Raw genomic sequence first — 19,368 nt, 5'->3', positions numbered from 1 at the left:
CTATGGAATTCTCTCCCTCGGGACATTTGCCTGGCGCCAATGTTGGCATTGTTTCGGCACCTGGCCAAGGCCACCCTTTTTTTCCTGTGTTTTTTTTTTTTTTGGTGTTTAGTTGTATATGTGTGTGTGTCCCTCGTCTTGAGGTGTTTTAGCAGATTTTATGTCCCCCCTTTGGGGTCTGTATTTTAAATATATATATAGTATTGTATTTTAAAAAATGTTGTAAGCTGCCTCCAATATTTTAAATAGAGAGGCAGGGTAAAAATATTTTAAATAAAAAAATATAAATAAATAGGATCAGATGTAAAGCCACTACTTTGTAGATAATCATTTTTCAGCAGCAACTAGCTTTGTGTGTGTTATGATATGTATTGCCTTGTGGAGGAATCTATACAGAGCATCAAAATACTTTCACTGATGGAACCCCATTACATATGCAACTTGCACTGCTTTTGTATATTGCTGTTTATGTGTTTTCTGATCCAGTGAGTCATCCAGATTATGAGATATGGGTTATGTGCTTGTGAAATATTATGTAATTGTAATTCTATTGTTGAGTTGACAGCTGTTTCATTTTTTTACTGCATCAGAGTTAAAAATGGAAAGCTCTTATAATTATACCCGTGAGTCTAAAAGAGCTTGTTACGTATATGTAGAACCCTAGTTTCATAGGAGGCAACCACATGGCAGAAGATATGATCTAGTCCAATTCTTGGTATGAGCACTAATTGTTTGTTATAAGTTTTTCAAATAATTCTGACAGGTGCATATTTTTAAAAAATAAAGAAGAGATGACACCACCATGATACACATGAACTGATGTGGTTTTACTGCATTTGGCCATATATCTGAACATGCTGGTATGAAGTGCAGCTGCCATTTTCATCTCCAACACAATTCCTTCCACAAGGAAAATCTTTACGTCTGTTTCCAGAGTTTTCTTACCTTGCCTAGATAACACTTCAATGCTATCTGCTATTTCTGGTCAGAATGCAGTTATTAAAAACACTCAGTTGATGCAAACGGTGGGTTGATACAACACACAGAATGGGGTGTAAATGTGCTTCACACAACAGAGAGCAGAATTAAGGGAGAAATGTTCCTTGGAGGCAAGACGCTTCTCCAATTGATAGTGGGGAGGGAAATCAAATACTGAAACTGCTTTTCCTGGAGTATATTGCAACTGATTGTTACTAACATCAGTTCATGTTTAAGCCAAGACTTTTCATGATTTAAACTTCTGTTTGCATACAACTCTGAGTAGTGCATTTTAAAGTCATACATATTCATACAGAATGAAGAATGTATAATGTCTGCATAAAAAGATAAGCTGTATGACTATATATGAAGACAACAATTACAATTCTCACAGCACTGTCATTGATTAATTTTAAAATATTCAAGCATTTATTTTAAAAAAGAGTAAAGCTGAACTTAAACTACACTATGAAAAAATTATGTAACTGAATCAATGCTGACTCTTATTAATTCATTTTAAACTTTACCTTTTTTTCCTAACAATTAATTGTTATTTTAAGTTCCAGTAACATGATCAGATTTCTGCTGCCTCTGGGCAACTGAGTTATGATCTGATCTAAAGTTCTGAGGAAAATGCTTGATTTTATTTTTCCCCAGTTGAATAAACAGTACCATGTATACTATCTCTTGTGTTAGAATAGTGTTGTCTTCACATAAGACTCAAATAATGGTATTAGTCGTTCATTTCCTTGTACACATACACCCTATTGCGTGTTGACAGGTTTATAAGGATGCAGTGGCAGCCGTGGGTGCTGGGAAGCTCCTAGACGACAGCCTTTGAATCCTTGCAGTCCTGAGCAATGGTGCCTGAGTTAGTCTGTTTATTGTCTGCTTTCTCTCCCAGATGCTTGACTTGTCTGAAAGATTAATACATTAACAAGAGAGGTAAGGTCCAGGGTTGCACATCTTTAAGACATGTTTATTAGCAGATGGCACATGAGATTCAAAGGTCACCATGAAAGGTGACATTTTAAAGTGAAACAACAATATTTATGTTCAGATACTATGCTGATGAGATCATGTGGAAAATGTTTCTGATTAAATCAGTTTTATAAATAGGCACAGTATATCTATTGAAAATTCCAAATGCCACTTATATTTATAGCCTATTTTTTTCTTTTGTTGCTGTTTAGTAAATTAAGACTACTTTGTTAAACTACTTTAAAAGTTGGAAAATGCCTTTCTGGTTTTTACAAACTATTTTATTTCAAAATAATTAATTTTTAAAGATCCACTGTGAAATTAACATCTATTGTATATTCCTCAGAGCTAACATTCCAGATGAGTGTTCATAGAGTCTGAAAGAAATTCTGCATTATTTTCAAATTCTTTAGGATAAAACTGACATTAAACACATAAATACTGATTAGTAGAAAGCTACTTACATGTAAAATAATGCACTGCAACCTGTTTGACTAAAAGCAAAATTAATCGCTAAAATAAAATTTCCAATTACCTATGTTAGACTAATTACATAAAAGCCATACAATTAAAAAGAAAAAAACGTTTCATGAGAAGGCTGGTTGTTTTATTACTAGTTAGTAAATACTACAACTAGCACTAAAAGTAAAATACTTTATATGTAAGCAAATTGTCAAATTATATGTGAATTCCAGAGGAAATGAGCCACAGTTTTCTCTGAGCTCCAAAGTGCAATTAAGCTTTTAATTAACATTTTTTTTATCTGGCACAGCACACAGGCATTAAAATACAAAAGAGGAAATTACACTTACTTTTCAAGTGCTCCATTTTCAACCTTCATAGCCCCTTCCACTGGGTCCAGTCCTTGTTCCGAAAACTGTTTCAAGGCACTTAAAGCTGCCTGAATAAAAAATAAGTTGTCAAATACTAGTACTGTAATGATACAATTATGACAGTCACTAATGGCATTTCTTTTTAAATACATCTCTCGTATATTGAGGCAAATTAAGTTAGGACAGTAGTAAAGCATCTGTAGAACAATGCTATGATAAAGAATTCATTTGTGAGCAAACACAATGATACATACATATGAATAACTCCCATTAAGGTTAATTAAAGTTGTATTAGAAGCATTAAGGAGAAAATATGTTCATTAGAATTCTCATTTCTCTAGTCTATGAAGTCTTCACAGCCTCCCTTAGTATGTTTATGAAACTCATGCTTCCCTATCTTAGGTCAAGTGATTCTTTCAAGACTCGTAGACTTTTAAGGTCAGAAGGGACCATCATGATCATCTAGCTCTAGATTCCAGTCTGACCTCCTGCACCTTTTTGATCACAGAATCTCTCCCTTCCACTCCCGTAAAAGACCCTTAACCTCAGGCTGAGTTACTGAAGTCCTCAAAAATAATGATTTAAAGACTTCAGGTTACAAACACTCCAAGACACGTGGGTTGTATAATGTAATAAAAAGGGGGAACAGTGAAGGCATGGTGGTGGTGGGACATTCCTACATCCCAATGGCTAGATCTAGAATAGCAATGATATATCTTAGACAGAGGTCAATGAAAGACATTAAGAAGCTACATGAGCCTGTACTGGATAACAACAGCAACATAACAATATTACAATGTATGTGATTTGAATTTGTTTGCCTAAGTGCATTCTTCATTCCTTTGCTTCTGTTTCCTCCCCTGTACCTGCTTCTGTTTTACTAGGTAAATCACTCTTTTCTTTGCTGGCTGTTCTGGCAACTGAGACAAATGCTTTCTCATGATTAATTAGCAAGCACTGAGTATGAAACTACATATCTCACCTTCAGAATACACCCATTATAACAAACAAGTTACCACCTGTTTTGTCTTAAAGTTGAAATGCAAAGCTAACTTGAAAAACAGATTTCATTATCTAAATGTCTCTAATAACAAGGCTGCATCAAGCATGGAACACAAAAAGTTTTAGCTCACTTTTTAAAATTTTGGGGGTTTTTCCTTTGAAACTTTCTTAGAACTTCCTGTTCACTGAAGGTATCACAGACCATGACATCAAATATCAAAACTCTCATTGTAATCTATACATGATGTCACATTCTGGGAAGCCTTCAGTGGCCCAAGAAGTGACAAGTGTATTTCAGAAAAGAAAACAAAATTAACACACATTTCACTGTGTGTTAAGCTCACTACATTAATGGGGGCATTCAACAAAATGAATGAAATGCTGAATCTGCTTTCACAAGGAAAGTGACAGTTATGTTTCCTGGATTCTCTGAATGGTGCATTCCCTTGAAAAATAGGTTAACACAATCTAAATATTGCTAGACAGCATGTACCCAGGCTGGCTGAATAGCACAAGGATTGCATTATTCTAGTCGGCCATCCACCCCAATATTCTGTTTCTGACAATGAACAGTACTTAAAGTTTTCAGACGACAGCACAATAAACTCCATAATGGGCAAGCATGGAGTAACTTGATCCTCAGAGAAGTTTTTTCCTATTTCTGGGCTGTTAGTAGTAGACTTGTATCAAAAAACATGAGACTGCGCATTTTTATCTTATCAAATGCAATTATGGATCTTTTTATCCATATAAATCTCTGAACCTTTAAAAATATCCTGCTAAACTTGAATTTATCAGCATTACATATCTGTCCCTCTGGCTCTGTCACCCAGTCCTTCTTGATTTACAGTGTATCAACACTGATAACTTCTTGCCTGCTCATGGCCCCCTCCTCCATTCATATGGTTGTTGAGGCCCTTCATTCTATAAGCTCCACCACCTTTCACCCTTTTCTTACTCTCTCCCATTGCATAATCTGCCTTGCCAAAGCCCAGCAATGGATCAATCCAAGTATCTGCTTACTCTGTTCCACCTCTAGCAACTCTCCTCCACAACAGAGTTGTTTTCTTCCTTCTGCGGTTGTTCTATTTTCCTAGCCAAGAAGCTTTATTTTTCCACCTTGATGGACATGTCCTATTCCCTTCCCCACTTTTTGCCACTGATGACAAAATTTCTTGTCCTATTACCCCTCCATCTGCTTCAGTCAGTGCCCCTTCCCATCCCATTCTGCTATTTCTTTCTTGTCCCGCACTTTCCTTTACCTTTTTCACAGGCTCCTACCATTCCCAATTCAAGCATGTGTTAATCTCCTTCATTACAAAAAATTAAATCAAAATTCTACCCTTGATTCTCACCTGCCTCTTCAAATACCGCACCTTTACCAGCAAAATTATTGAAAAAACCGTGTACAACTGATGCCTTGAGCTCCTTTCCTCCAACTTCATTCTTTACCTCCTTTAAACCATCCCCAACCTTGACACAGCTCTCCTAAAAGTCTCAAATAACCACTACTCCATCTTCTCCTTGATATTTCAGAGGCCTTTAACACCAGTGACCCCACACTCTGCTTCTTAAAATCATGTTTTCTATTGACTTTTGAGACTATGTTATCTGATGTTGTTCTTTCTGTGGACTGCTGAGTGGGTCTTTTCCTCTTTCTAGTGGGTATTCCTCAAGGTTCAGACTTGGCTCCTTACTCCTCTTGATACCTTTTATTTCAGAGCTTTTAAGCACAAACATAGCTTCAAATATCATCTCTACATCAATTACAAACTTACCTCTCCAGTAAAGGCATGCCTCTTTCCATCCAATCTAAGATTTTCATTTGTCTTTTAGACATCTCCATAGGGATGTCCAGCTAGCAACAGAGCCCAAACTGAGTTTTTGAACTCCAACCCAAAAGCCTTTCTACTTTTCCTCCACTTTGAAGAATTCCAGCATTTAGTCATGCAAATCAGTTATTTCCCTCTTATATATTTCTGCACATCCAGACCAAGTCCAAGTCTCACTGCTTCTTCCTCCATAGTATTTCTAATATTTGTCTAGTTCCATCTGCCTTTTCATCTTACACCTCATTCTATGTAACTTCCTCTCTAGCACTACAGCCAGCCACATTGCCTTCCGCAGGTCAATCCCAAATGCTGATATTACAATAATCTCCCCGACTGGCATTCTGACTACAACTGCCCCCTTTGTTGTTGCCTTCCACTGGCTCCCTCTCATCCACTGCGTGAAACGCCATCTCCTTGTCTTTGCCTTCAAGATCCATCAACCTTTAGCCCCACCCGAATCAGATCTATAAGCTCTCAAACTTTACCTGTGCTCTACCAATATTGCCAGCCACGACTTTCTAATTAGCTGCTTTTCTGTTACCTCAGCACTCTTTGTTATGACAGCTCCTCTGAATGGAGAAAACTCACTGTTATAATTGGTAAAGCAATCACCTTATCCTCATTAAAACATCTGCTGTGATGCCTACATAATCAATACTGTCTGGCATTAGTCAGGGCAGAGGCAAACTGAGACTTCTGCTTTTGTTACTTCATTCCCATTTTTCTGTTTTATCCATCTGTTGCTTCCTGTAGGATGCCAAGACTGTAAATTCTCTGGAGCAGGAATGGTTGTCTTGTTTTCCTTTGTCTGTGTAGAGCAGGATGAACTGATTTAAATCAGCAGAAAAAAATACCTTATTTAAATAATCAAATGTAAACTTGTTTTCAATTGATACTTAATTATTTTTCTAAAGAAAGGTTGGCTCTCATTGTTTTGTAGCCATTTAAATATGCCGATTTGTAACTAAATATAGTCTTTATACTAAATTTGTTACTATTCTTTACTAACCATGCCTAGTTAAGCAATTATATAGCTTAGCATACATTGACTCAGGTGGTGTATTTTCACATTTTTATTATGTTAGGAAATGATGCATTTCTTGTTTACTGAGTGATTAATTTTTAAATTATTATTTGCATCAAACTAATCAGCTGGAAATTGGAATTCAATTAAAAAGGCACAAAAAGCACTTTAAAATTGTTTCCTACATAAAACAACCTTAAATGTTCTGGATTCTTTCTATACAAGTTTATCAAAACATGTTTTGTATTTAAAACCAGCTGGTGTATTAAACAAAGGAAGCATTATCTGTTGTTACTGAACTGAACAGATTGTTTTCGATCACCATGTCCTTCAAGACTTAGATTTAATCTCCACAACTAGTTATTATTTGTAAATGGGAAGAGAAAACAAGCTTTCTTGCTATTTCAACTCCCAATCAGTTTCTTAACTTTTAATGAAGTAGTCATTGAACTGCATTAGTTGAAATAACTGAAACAGAGAAAATGTTCTATCTGCAAAAAAGCTGCCAAATGCTGATTTAGCACTTCAACAAACTGGATCCAGGTGCTTAGTCAGTGACTTCCACCAGTTCAGTGGTCTGAATTTCTTTAAAGCTGGGGCAACAAATGTGTACTGCTTAATATTTTCCAAGTTTAATTTAATCATTATTAAAGGTATTTAACAATTTAGTATTGTAGTAAGTTTACATTTTTAAAATAGGTTTTCAGTTAAATTCAACAGGTTTATTTCTAAGCAGCAAAATGTATTATTTTAAATAGAAAAAGTGATTTAAATAAAATTTAATTTATAATACAAGTTTTTTTTATTTATCCACCCTGCTGTAGGGCCTACCACAATGGCACCCTGAACGTGGATTGGGGTTTATAAGTGATATTATATAAATTAGAAAGTATCTGACCTCCATCCTGTAGAAGTGAATTCATGGGTTAGTTATATGGTTTTTATTTCTGTAAAAGCTCATGGAAGCTGTTTAAAGTCCCAGAGGACAAGAGAAGGGAAAACCCAATATTGATCTTTAAAAAGGGGAACAAATCCACAGAATTATAGACCAATCACCCTAACTGTGGTACGTGCAATGATACTGGAAAAAATTATTTAAAAAATTAATTTGTAGGTACCTGGAGGATAATAGGGTTCTAAAGAATAGCCAGTATGGATTTGTCAAGAACAATTCAAACCAAATCAACTGAATTTCCTTCTCTGATAGGGTTAAAGACCTAGTGGATAGGAAGAAAGCAGTAGACTTGATCTATCTGGATTTAAATAAAGCTTTTGACACAGTCCCAGTCCCATCTGACATTCTCAAAAGCAATTTAGAGAAATGTGATCCAGATGAAATTGCTATAAGGTGCTGTATACCTAGCAGACATATCCTCAGAATAGTTATCTATGGTTTGGTTCAACTGGAAAGGTATAGTTAGTGAGGTCCCACAGAGGTCAGTCTATAATCATTAATTATTTGGATAATAGAGTGGAGAATCTGCTTATAAAACTTGCGGATGACACCATGCTGGGAGGATTGGTGTCATCCGCAATTGAGTATTTTGAGTACAGCAGAAGAGAGCAACAAAAATGATCAAAGATTTTAAAATCCTGTCCTTTGAGGAAAGTTTAAAAAACCAGGGCATGTTTAGTCTTGAGAAAAGATGATGGAGGGAGAACTTGATAACAGTCTTCAAATATGCTGAGGTCTATTATGAACAAGACTGTGATAAATTGTTCTCCATGTCTACTGAAGATAGGACAAGAAGGAATGGACTTAATCTGCAGCAAGGGAAATTTCAGTTAGTTATTACGAAAACAATTTCTAACTAGAAAGCTTTTTAAGTTCTGGAATGGGCTTTCAAAGAAAGCTATAGAATACCCATGGCTCAGGCTTTTAAAAACAGATTGGATGAACAGCAGTGAGGGATGTTCTAGGTATACTTGGTTCTGCCTGAGTGCAAGAGTTGGACTTGATGACCTCTCCATGTCCGTTTCAGCTACACATTTTTATGATTCTATGAACCACAAGTCACTAAAAACAACATATGTCAAGAGCCAAAATGGGGCTATGTCTATACTACAGGGTTTTTCTGGTATAGAGAGGTATCCTGGAAAAACTCCACCTTGTCCAGGGAATGCGTCTGCTCTTCCACTTTTTTTTGCGGTAGAGCAGACGTGCTCTTTCGGAAGTCCTGTCTTCCTCCTTCCACGAGGAATAAGAGCTCTTCTGAAAAAGGAGGCTTATTCGAAATTTGGCCCAGTGTAGATGGGCCAAATTTTGGAAAAGCCTCTTCTGAAAAAACTGTTGGAAAAAGGTATGCAAATTGTGGAATGCAATTTGCATACCTTTTTCCAATAGATACCTGTAGGCTACGTCTACACTAGCATGATTTTCCGGAAATGCTTAAAACGGAACAGTTTTCCGTTATAAGTATTTCCGGAAAAAGTGCGTCTACATTGGCAGGATGCTTTTCCGGAAAAGCACTTTTTCCGGAAAAGTGTCTGTGCCAATGTAGACGCGCTTTTCCGCAAAAAAGCCCCGATCGTCATTTTCGCGATCAGGGCTTTTTTGCGGAAAAGAAATCTGTGCTGTCTACACTGGCCCTTTTCCGGAACAGTTTTCCGGAAAAGTACTTTTGCCCAAACGGGAGCAGCATAGTTTTTCCGGAAAAGCACTGATGATTTTATAGTAGATCGTCAGTGCTTTTCCGGAAATTCAAGGGGCCAGTGTAGACAGCTGGTAAGTTATTCCGGAAAAGCGGCTGATTTTACGGAATAAGTGGTCAGTGTACACACAGCCGTAGTATAGACATAGCCTGGACTTGTACTGGTTTCTTTTTCAATTTATTGTTAAAAGTATCTGGATCAGAGAAGTTTTCTCTGTTACTTATTTACTATTGTATTACATGTATAATTGCCTACTGTGGAGATATGCCGAATAGGATTAAAAGTTATAGAGTTATCTTCAACAAGCATTTCTTTACTTTTGCTGAACCCTACTTTGCATTGTCTTAAAGAAATATTACCCTGGATTTCACATTAGAAAGAGTTTGTAAGAACATTTATTTTCGTCTTTCCCTGGCAGTGGAAGAATATCAATGCAAAAATAAACTGTGCTGAATTAAGTCTTTACTATCCTGATGCCACGGATGGAAACATGGGACATTTTTACCTGATTTTTATAGTAGGAAAAATATACTGTTAGATACTAGTACATGTTAAATGCTCTTTATAATATGCATTACAAAACTTTAAAAGAAATCTTGGGTTGTATCTACATTGGCAAGATTTTGCACAAAAGCGGCTGCTTTTGCACAAAATCTTGCCACCTGTTTACACTGGCTGCGAATATTTGCGCAAGAACACTGACTTTGTAATGTACAAAATCAGTGGTTCTTGTGCAAATACTCCGATGCTCCCGCTTAGGGATAAGCCCTCTTGCGCAATAATTCTTGCGCAAAAGGGCCAGTGTAGACAGCAACGTTAATTTCTTGCGCAAGAAAGCCCTATGGCTAAAATGGCCATCGGAGCTTTCTTGCGCAAGAGAGCGTCTACACTGGCACGGATGCTTTTGCACAAAGGCACATGCCAATATAGATGCTCTCTTGCGCAAATACTTTTAGCGGAAAGACTTTTCCTTGATGTTTATTTTGTGAAAGCAAACCTATTAGTCTCACTTTTCTTGTAACACCGAGAACAGAAGTGCTTGCACACACATTTCTCACGAGATCCAAACATAGTAGACATATAAAGTAAACTAACAACATTTTAAATTATATCTACTTAGCATGAATGATACTGTTTATCACTGTTTCATGATTCAGTATTTGTGATGTGTGGGAATGAAGCAAATTTGGGTCTAAAATAAAGGGCCATCCTAACTACTGACATCAGTTCACACATATACTTGAATATTATGGAACTTACTGCATAGTAATAGCCCACAAGAAACTTTGTGAGGGTAAAGTTAAGCTTCCAGGTAGTCAACAATACCCTGTGCTTCTCCTGCCTTTCTGTTCTGAAAATGTGTGGAAAGTGTTACCTTAACAGCATTTTCTTGAGTGAGTGTTTTGTCTGGCAAAGCTACCCTTCTTGTAAGATGTAGATAGGAGAGCTTAACTCACAGTTCGTGGTTTTACAATGTTTGAGTTTTGGGAATTAAACTTTTTCTTTCGGGAAGGACACAAGAAAAACAGGGCACCTCTGAACAGTAGTAACCTTAATTCCAAAGTAACAAAATAATGTTTTTGAGGCTGAGGAGAAAGTGGAAGATTACAGTAGAAGATATAATTGAGGGGCACTGCATGGAGAATGGAGTTGTTTAGGGATTTCATGGGTGCACCTGAGTTATGTTTCTTCTTTCTGGCTTCTCCATTCTTTTTCTAGGATTGTAAGTGCCAGGATAGGGGCAACTGTGCCTATGATAAACTTGGAGAGGCTGGGGGCAGGCAGGAAGCTAGTAGCTGAGCGGCTATGCAGAATAGCCAGCTGAGCAGAAGGGAATTTTGTGTTTTGTGCAATGAAGAAGAGCTACAATCAAAGACAATGAGCTAATTTTCCTCCATAATTCAATTCTATGGCTTCACTGGATCTATGCCCTAGGGGTGAGTCTAGACTTACAGGGTTTTTTGAAAAAAGTAGCCTTTTTTAAAAAATACTTTACCTGCATCTAGACTACAGCTGTGTTCTTTCGAAAATAAATAGAAAGGATGTGGCAGTTTTTTCGATGGCGGTAAACCTAGTTTTAAAAGGAAGAATGCCTTTTTCGACAGAGATCCGTCGAAAAAAGGCATATGTGGATGCAGGGAGCCAGTTTTTTCCGGGGGGAGGGAGAGGAAAGGCCTCCAGGAAAATCCCTGGTGGACAGTCCATCTGCATGCCTTGCACCTCTATTGTTACTGTCTGCAGCCATGTTTTAAAGGGACAGGCACCCTGCCAATCATGTGTGGCAGGAATCCAGCCAGAGCACATGGCTCTTCCTGTCTCACAGGATCCGAGACATGTCACAGCCCCAAGACCTGTCTGGCTCTTCCAGGGAGACTTCTGAGGACCCACACAGGGGCTCCAAATGCCGGCACTGGCGTGATCAGGGCCAGAAATCAAGAGTCTCCTTGAGCTGTGGTCCAAGAAGGAATCCTTGCAAGCCCTCCAGTCACAGCGTAGGAATGTGGAAATTTATGGCCGCATGGCCCAGGGACTGGGGCCAGGAGAGGGCACCACCCCTGCACCCAGGACCAAGTGCGGACCAAAGATAAAGAATTGCACCAGGGCTATGTGAAGGCCTGAGATGAAAACTCCCGCTCTGGAGCAGCCCCACACTACTGTCTGTACTATGTGGAGCTGGAGCACATTTTCTGCAGTGGGGAAGCCCGGACTCCACTGCGTCTCATGCAGTCTGGGTTATCAGATCCTGTTGAGGAGGAACCAGAACAGGAGCACGAGCAGTCCAGGAAATCTGGAGAGTGAGACCTGGTGCTGGAGGAGGAGGAGGAAGAGGAGGAGGACGACACTGTGACCCTCACCCTGGAGCCAGTCACCCAGACCCCAGAGGACTCCCAAGTGTCTTCGGACATCGGGGAAGAACCAGCAGGTGAGTGCTGTAAGGTTGTGCCACGCATAGGGTGGGGGAGGTGGGTGCACAGTGGCTGATGCACAAGGGAAACCTGGAATGCTCAGCCTGGACATCGTGCAGCTGGCCGTGCATGTGCAAACACGTGCAGGGATAGTGTGACACGTGGGTGTGCGCCACGTGGTGCCAGGAGCCATTTCCAGAACACACACGAGTGGGTTGGCAGTGTAGGGGGGCATATGGTCCCACTGGCACTTTGGGGTCCCTGTGATGCTCAGGCTGCTGCCCAGCTCACACAGGGTGTTACTTTCAGAATCTCTGAGTTCCCTGTCTGAAGGAGAGTCCCTTACAGGGAGGGCATGCCCTCAGGGACAGTTGTTGCACACATGACTGATTGTCTCTTCCTCTTTTCCTCCGCAGCCGGACCACCCGTGCAAGAGGGCCACAGCACCCTGGCCCCACCTCCATCCTGGGTACATGGGAGCTGCAGGCACTGGTGTGTCTATACTGACATTTTGAAGCAGCATGTGGCAGCCCTGCAGGATCTCAACAAGACCCTGAAAGAGTGGACGGAGGCAGAGGCTCTGTGGCATGACCGCCTGCTGGAAGAGCTCGTCCAGCAGCGCACTGCCATTTGTGCCACTATGCGGGAGGTCTGTGGCTTGCTTGCTCCTGTCCCTGGTACTGCTCCTCCAGCATGCCATGACCCTGCCCCACCAACCCCCCCTTTCCCACAACCACCCCTTTCCCTCCTTGCACCTCTCTCTGCCCTAGTCCCCCCGTCCCCCAGCCCTCCCAGACCCAAGTGCACCCCCCCATCCTGTCCAGCAAACTGTCGCCCCCGACCCCGAGGCCATGGTGGTGCTGGGACGTGAGGCGGCAGGCGCCTGTGATCAGGGAAGCACCCTTTGACTTGATTCCTCTCCCTCTTCCAGGTTTTCAGCACCCCACCGCTCCAGTTACAGACGATGTTGGTTATTTAAGAAAATGTTTATTTTTGACTCAGAAACTGTGATTTAACAGAAAACTATTTACAATTAACATAAGAATTTATATTTTATCTACATTTCTAGATGCTTTCAGCTATTGATATTGATTACAATAAAACTGACATTTATGTTTTCAAACAAAACGTGGTGTGTTATTTCTAGAAAGAGGGTCAGAGTGAGGGATATGGAGGGAAGGTTGTATTGGGCCAGGGCCAAGCCCCCATAGAAGAGGCCCTGAGGAGAGTCAGTGGGCTCCTTTAGAGAATCGCTCCCTCAGCGCCTCCCGGATGCGAACGCCAGACTTGTGAGCCTGGTGGATGGCAGCTGTCCAGGGCTGCTCAAATTGCCTCCCCTCAACATCAGCACCTGTACCCCACCCTGGGAGGAAGGCTTCCCCTTTTCTCTCCACGAGGTTATGGAGAACGCAACACATGGCCACCACCTCAGGGATGTTGCGTTCCCCCATTTCTAACCATGTGAGCAAGCAATGGAACCTCCCTTTTAAACGTCTGAACACCCATTCCACCTGCATGCAAGCCTGGCTAAGATGTGCATTAAACTGCTCCTTGCTTGCATCCAGGTGGCTGGTGTAGGGCTTCATCAGCCACGACATCAGGGGGTAGGCCACTTCAGCCACAATGCACATCAGCATGTGAACGTCCCCAAGCGCAAGGTCCCGATGCAGAAAAAATGTTCCTGCCTGCAGCCTGCGGTACAGGTAGGAGTTCCTGAACATGTGGGCATCATGTACTCACCCCGACCACCCAACACAAATGTCAGTAAACTTTCCCTGCTGGTCGACCAGGGCCTGGAGCACCACTGAAAAGTAGCCCTTCCTATTAATGAGCTGCTCAATGGGGATTGGGATGTGTGTCCCATCGAGCGCTCCTCTATGGTTTGGGAAGCCAAGGGCAGCAAAGCCGGCCACAGTGGTGTCCAGGTCTCCCAGACAGACAAGCCTGTTCAGCAGCTCTGAACTGATGGCCCTCACTACCTGCAGAAAGAGACAAATAGACAAAAAAAATGTTAGATGGGGTGCCTGAGCCCTTGGGAGGAGAATCCCCCTTAACCTATCCCCCCAAACAGCCCGTGAATCCCCTCCTCAGGAGCCCCCCACCCCTGGACCAGTGCAGGTGAGTTGAGGAGCTCCCTCCCACTCCCACTCCAGCCCATCCCCCACTCCCTCTTGCCCTTTCCTGACATTCCCCCTTTTTCACACACCCCAGCACTGACTGTCCCCCTAGAGTGACTTACCTCCATCAGGATGGACCCGACAGTAGACCTGCCCATGCCAAACTGGTGTCCCACCAAGCAATAGCTGTCGGGCATTGCGAGCTTCCAAAGGGCAATAGCAAACCTCTTTTCTGGGGGGATGGTGGGCCGCAGGTGGGTGTCCTGTCAAAGCGCAGGGGAGAGCCAGACTCACAGCTCCTGGAATGTGGCCTTCCGCATCTGAAAGCTGCGGAGCGACTGCTGGTCGTCCCGCAGTTCCATAACAAGCTGGTCCCACCAGTCGGAACTGGTGTCAAGCCTCCAAAAACGCCTCTCCAGGAAGAAGTTTGGAGGTAAGGGCATTGGTCCTGGATCCCAGGTGAAGCTTTATATCATGCTTTATGTCATGCAGATGCAGCAGAATTTGCAGCATGATGGTGTGGGTCCATTGCCTGCCTGGGACGGCTCCAGCTCCATGTCCAAAAAAACCAATGAAAAGTAGGAAAACCAACCAGAAACTGTGGTGTGGTGTCCAAGAAAGCAGGGCAACCAGAGCAAGCACTGCAGCAGCTTTGCTTTTCCTCTATGAGGTAGGCAAGCCAGAAGCAGGAGCAGAGCAACAGCTGCCCAGGGGGATCCCTGTGAGCACGCATCTCTGCAAAGGGCAGGCAGCAGCACCAGGAAGTAAATGCTGCCCTCATACCCTGCCAGAAACTGTTCTGGGTGCCCTTTTTTTTTTCGAAAGAGTATCCAACTATCTGGATCTCTTTTTCGAAAAAGCAGATCGATTTTTCAAGATCTGCGTAATGCTATCTAGACACTCTTTTTCAAAAGAGGCCTTTTCAAAAGATATTTTCGAAAAAGCTTCTTTCGAAAAAGGCATGTAGTCTAGACATAGCCTAGATGAATTTGGCTTGATAAGAATAACTTCAGTTAAATGTAAAAGAAAAAATTGAACATTTGACAATGAATCTGGTGAACAATTTCTGTTTTATAGGCTCAATATGTCTCTCCATTGAGAGTTTTCTTACGAGAGCATCTGCTAAGATTATATATATGTATATAGTGTGAGAGAGAAATATTTCTCTCCCCCAGAAGATTTTACAACTGTTTTGTGAATAAAGACCCATAGGTTACACAACAGATGTTTTTGACACTGCTGTAACTATACAGAAAACAAGTGATACATGAAATGTGTAAAAGATACGATGCCAACAGGATGCACTACATTGCTCTATGTTTGTCTTGGCTGCTATTTCTATAATAAAAATGTGTATATATCAGGATGGAGATGGAGGTTTCCAGTTATTTGGCTACTTATAGCTTTCCTCAAGTCAATTTGCAATTAGTGAATGGTATTGAAATTTGTGAATATTCTTCCTGCTTCCCTCTATAGGGATTAAATGTTTTGTAATGACAATCTAGTAACATTAAGTCATTCTTTTACAGAGACCAGAAGGCAAAACCTGCACTAGATGATGTGTATTTCAGCTCATGTCCACATGATGAAGATTTCATGAAGACTATTTAGCACAGTTTGGTGGGTGATATTGTCAGGAGTTAGACACATTTGAATGAAAAAATTCGGATATATTTTCTACTCTCATATATTCTCTACTTTTCAAAAATCTGCCTTATTCCTCAAACAATTAAAGATATAGTCATTTCAGCTTCCCATTAAGTTATATTTATTTTATTTTAGACATCTCCTAGTTCTGCTAGTGCCTGTTTGGCCATGTGCCAGTCATTTACTCTGTTTCTCTTCATCTCAGTTTCCCTACCTTTAAAAATAGGGATAATAATGTTACTCTGTACATTGATCTCAGTGGATGAGGAGATACATGCATTATGTAAATGCAAAATATTATAACCCACTGGTGAATGTTACAAGTCCTACCTATGGCTAGGTCTAGACTACAAGCCTCTTTCGAAAGAGAGCGTCTAGACTGCAACCACTTCTTTCGACAAAGCGAGCTGCTTTTTCGAAAGAGAGCACCCAGGCAGTCTGGATGCTCTCTTTTGAAAAAGCCCTGTTTGCATTCAAGACCGCCTTTTTTTGAAAGGCGGGTTGTTGCGCCAGAAGTATGCAAACGAGGCTAAGCATGGAATATCACCGAGCCTCATTTGCATACCTAATGAGCCGCCATTTTGTGGAAGAGGCTCTTGCGCTAGAAGGAGCTGTCTACATTGCCCCTTCTTGCGCAAGAAAAACCCTCTTGCGCAATGCTACTACGCTGATTATTTTCAGGAATAACGGCATCGCGCAAGAGGGTTTTTCTTGCGCAAGAAGGGGCAGTGTAGACAGCTCCTTCTAGTGCAAGAGCCTCTTCCGCAAAATGGCGGCTCATTAGGTATGCAAATGAGGCTCGGCGATATTCCACGCTTAGCCTCATTTGCATACTTTTGGCACAACAACCCACCACTGTAGACATAGCCTTAGTGTGTTTATCTGCTACCAGACATCCATTTAGTGAAAGCTATATTAGTGATATAAGAGCACTACGTCAGGAGACAAACTGAGCCATGGCAGACAGCTTTATTGATGAACAGAAAATATTTAATGTGCACGAGATCCTCAGAAGGTAATTTCAAAGGGTTCCACCAGCTGAACACTGGAACATACATTTTTAACAATAAAATGTAGAGATGTATGAATAACTTTTTTAAAAAAAGTTTCCTAGCAAATCCAAAAAAATCAGTAAAAAACAAGTTGGCTTGAACCAAAAATAATTTTTTTCTGAATTTTTCAGCAAATTTGGGAAAATTAAAATAAATTCATTTCTTTGATTATTTAATATTTGTTCAAGTACAAATTTTAGGAAATGTCAAAACAGTCCTTTTGAATAAAAAATGTTTCATATTGAAAATGTAAAAAAATGCTTCTTTTTTTTACAGGGGGGCGTGTTAGGTTTTAATTGATCAAACAATTCAGGAAAAAGTAACTGAATCTGCATTTTTTGGGAGGGGATCAAAAAGACTGGTTAAAAAACTTTGCTCAGTTCTAATCAGGAAACAAAATTCTTCTCAGTTAAACCAATTCTCAGTATTAAGAGAGTTAACGTCAGTGGAAGTACAAGTATATAACTGAGAAGGATTTGATGTTTAATTGATGCAGAAATGCTTATACATATATCATTGAATTAAATTAGATTATGTTCTGAGTACACTTCTACGATCATTTCTAATCATTACAGAAGTAAGCACTGGAAAAGACATATTGGGTCATGTAACCCATTCATATGCCAGTGCAGGATTCTGCTGGAATAAATTTTCTAGCTTTGTCCAATCTAGTTTTGAGGGCCCCGTCTCTTAAAATCAGCTTTAGATTTTAGACAGGCAGCTTTGCACCCACACTCAAGTTTTGGCCCACATTATAGCTTTTACCTATCTAATTACCTGATTGCAATAACAAATCCAGTATGTAAACATCTAAATTCTTCTATTTTGCACTTCTAATTGATTGTATTTTGTGCTCCAAATTAATTGTACATATACTTAGTTATAGGTGCAATGAAAGGGAAGAGGTTGATTTAAAAATGTGGTACTGTGTCTTCAAAGATGGGTTTGCATCTTTGGGTTGAATAGTCATTGTTTGCATCAGCATGGACAGAGCAAGAAGGCTAACTGTCAAGGCTGATTCCCCACTCTGGCACGACGAATGCAGAAGTGGGAGGCCCACAAAAGTACCCCAAAACCTTATATTTCCAGGCTTTGGTATAAAACTTCCCCCCCAAATCCTAAAAATCTAGATTTTTGGGGATAAAAATCCACTGCCACCATCAAGTGCTTTTGAACCCACAAACAGGGGTGGACACTTGAAACCAACCCCAGGGCACCTCAATCTCTTTTCCCCAAAGAGCTTGAAAAAGAAAAGAGAAAACACAAATTGCAGTCTGTGGCTGCTGTCCCCTAGTCAGAGGCATGCAGATCCCACAGACAGATTTTCCAGGACACAGAACTGAACCAATACCAGGTTAATAAAAAAGAAAGAACTTTTATTATCAAAACAATACTCCTGTTACAAGCATAGTTGGATTGGCCAGATGGTAAGAGCCACCAATTAATAAACTCACAGGGTTTTTTTCCCATGGGCTCAAAACTTAGTTACAAAAGAGAGGAAACCTCATTTCTAACAGCACAGACATTAGATTCAAAGTCTCACAACAGAAAACAATAAAACCTAATGGATTTTTCTAAACTTTACCCTACTTACACATTTTGAAGAGTCTTTTTCTTGGAGACAGACATGTCTTCTGTCTCTCTCAGTATCTAGAGTGCAAAACTGGCCCAAACACAAAGGAGGGAAAACCCAAAAATTCCTTTGTCTCAGTTTGAAATCCCTATCTGCATTTCTATTGGCTGACTGCTACCTGGCTAGGTACTGTTAACCTCTTAGTCTCCAGGCTGCTGGCCATCCCTCATGACCATGACACTAACAACAGCAAGTTTGAAAATAGAATTGCTCTCCAAATGGGTTATAATCTACATATTGTTTGCAGAAGGTTTCCATGGGGTCATGGTCCAATGAAATTCACCTGTAACATGTAACATAAACACTTACAAATTTGAGTTCAGAAATAATATTTTTACTCTATGTCCGCAGAATGATGTACCATTAATCCTTCTTGTCTCCATCTTTGAATTATAATAACTGAATGAAAAATATTTTTAAATCTTGGACTCAGAAATAATTTTTTTTTTAAAGAAAACTATCACAACTATCAGGAAAACTGCACCTACAATGTACAAGTTAAAGAACAGTCATTTTCAGAAAAGAATTCTAATTAAGTCCTTTTTAATTTTGACTATGGACGCTAAAGCGCTAGAGCTAAATTGACCATCAGGCAAGCAGCTACAACTCCATTGCGTGTGGCGTTGATGTTGGAAGTCTTTGCTCAGTGCACAGTATGGAATATAGGCTTGATGGTCTTGTTGCCGTCATTATTCAAATGTATGACTGGTA

General features: G+C 40.4%; 1 protein-coding gene across 6 annotated transcripts in view; it reads right to left on the bottom strand.

Moving 5' to 3' along the window:
- Window positions 1-806: 806 nt before the first annotated feature.
- Window positions 807-19,368, bottom strand: part of STAU2 (staufen double-stranded RNA binding protein 2) — a 236,454-nt gene continuing 217,892 nt past the window's right edge. For all 6 annotated transcript variants that reach the window (XM_075920513.1, XM_075920512.1, XM_075920516.1 and 3 more), the window contains 2 exons: window positions 2,772-2,860; window positions 807-1,895 (listed from right to left, as the gene is read on the bottom strand). In XM_075920513.1, coding sequence (XP_075776628.1) covers window positions 1,802-1,895; window positions 2,772-2,860 — 183 coding nt within the window. In that variant the 3' untranslated portion in view covers window positions 807-1,801. The remainder of the gene's footprint in view (window positions 1,896-2,771; window positions 2,861-19,368) is intronic.

This window comes from Pelodiscus sinensis, chromosome 2 (genome assembly GCF_049634645.1).
Source record: "Pelodiscus sinensis isolate JC-2024 chromosome 2, ASM4963464v1, whole genome shotgun sequence".
In the NCBI taxonomy this organism is placed as follows: Eukaryota; Metazoa; Chordata; order Testudines; family Trionychidae; genus Pelodiscus; species Pelodiscus sinensis.
Note: the sequence above shows the minus strand (reverse complement) of the source record. Positions and strands in the feature narration are given on the sequence as shown.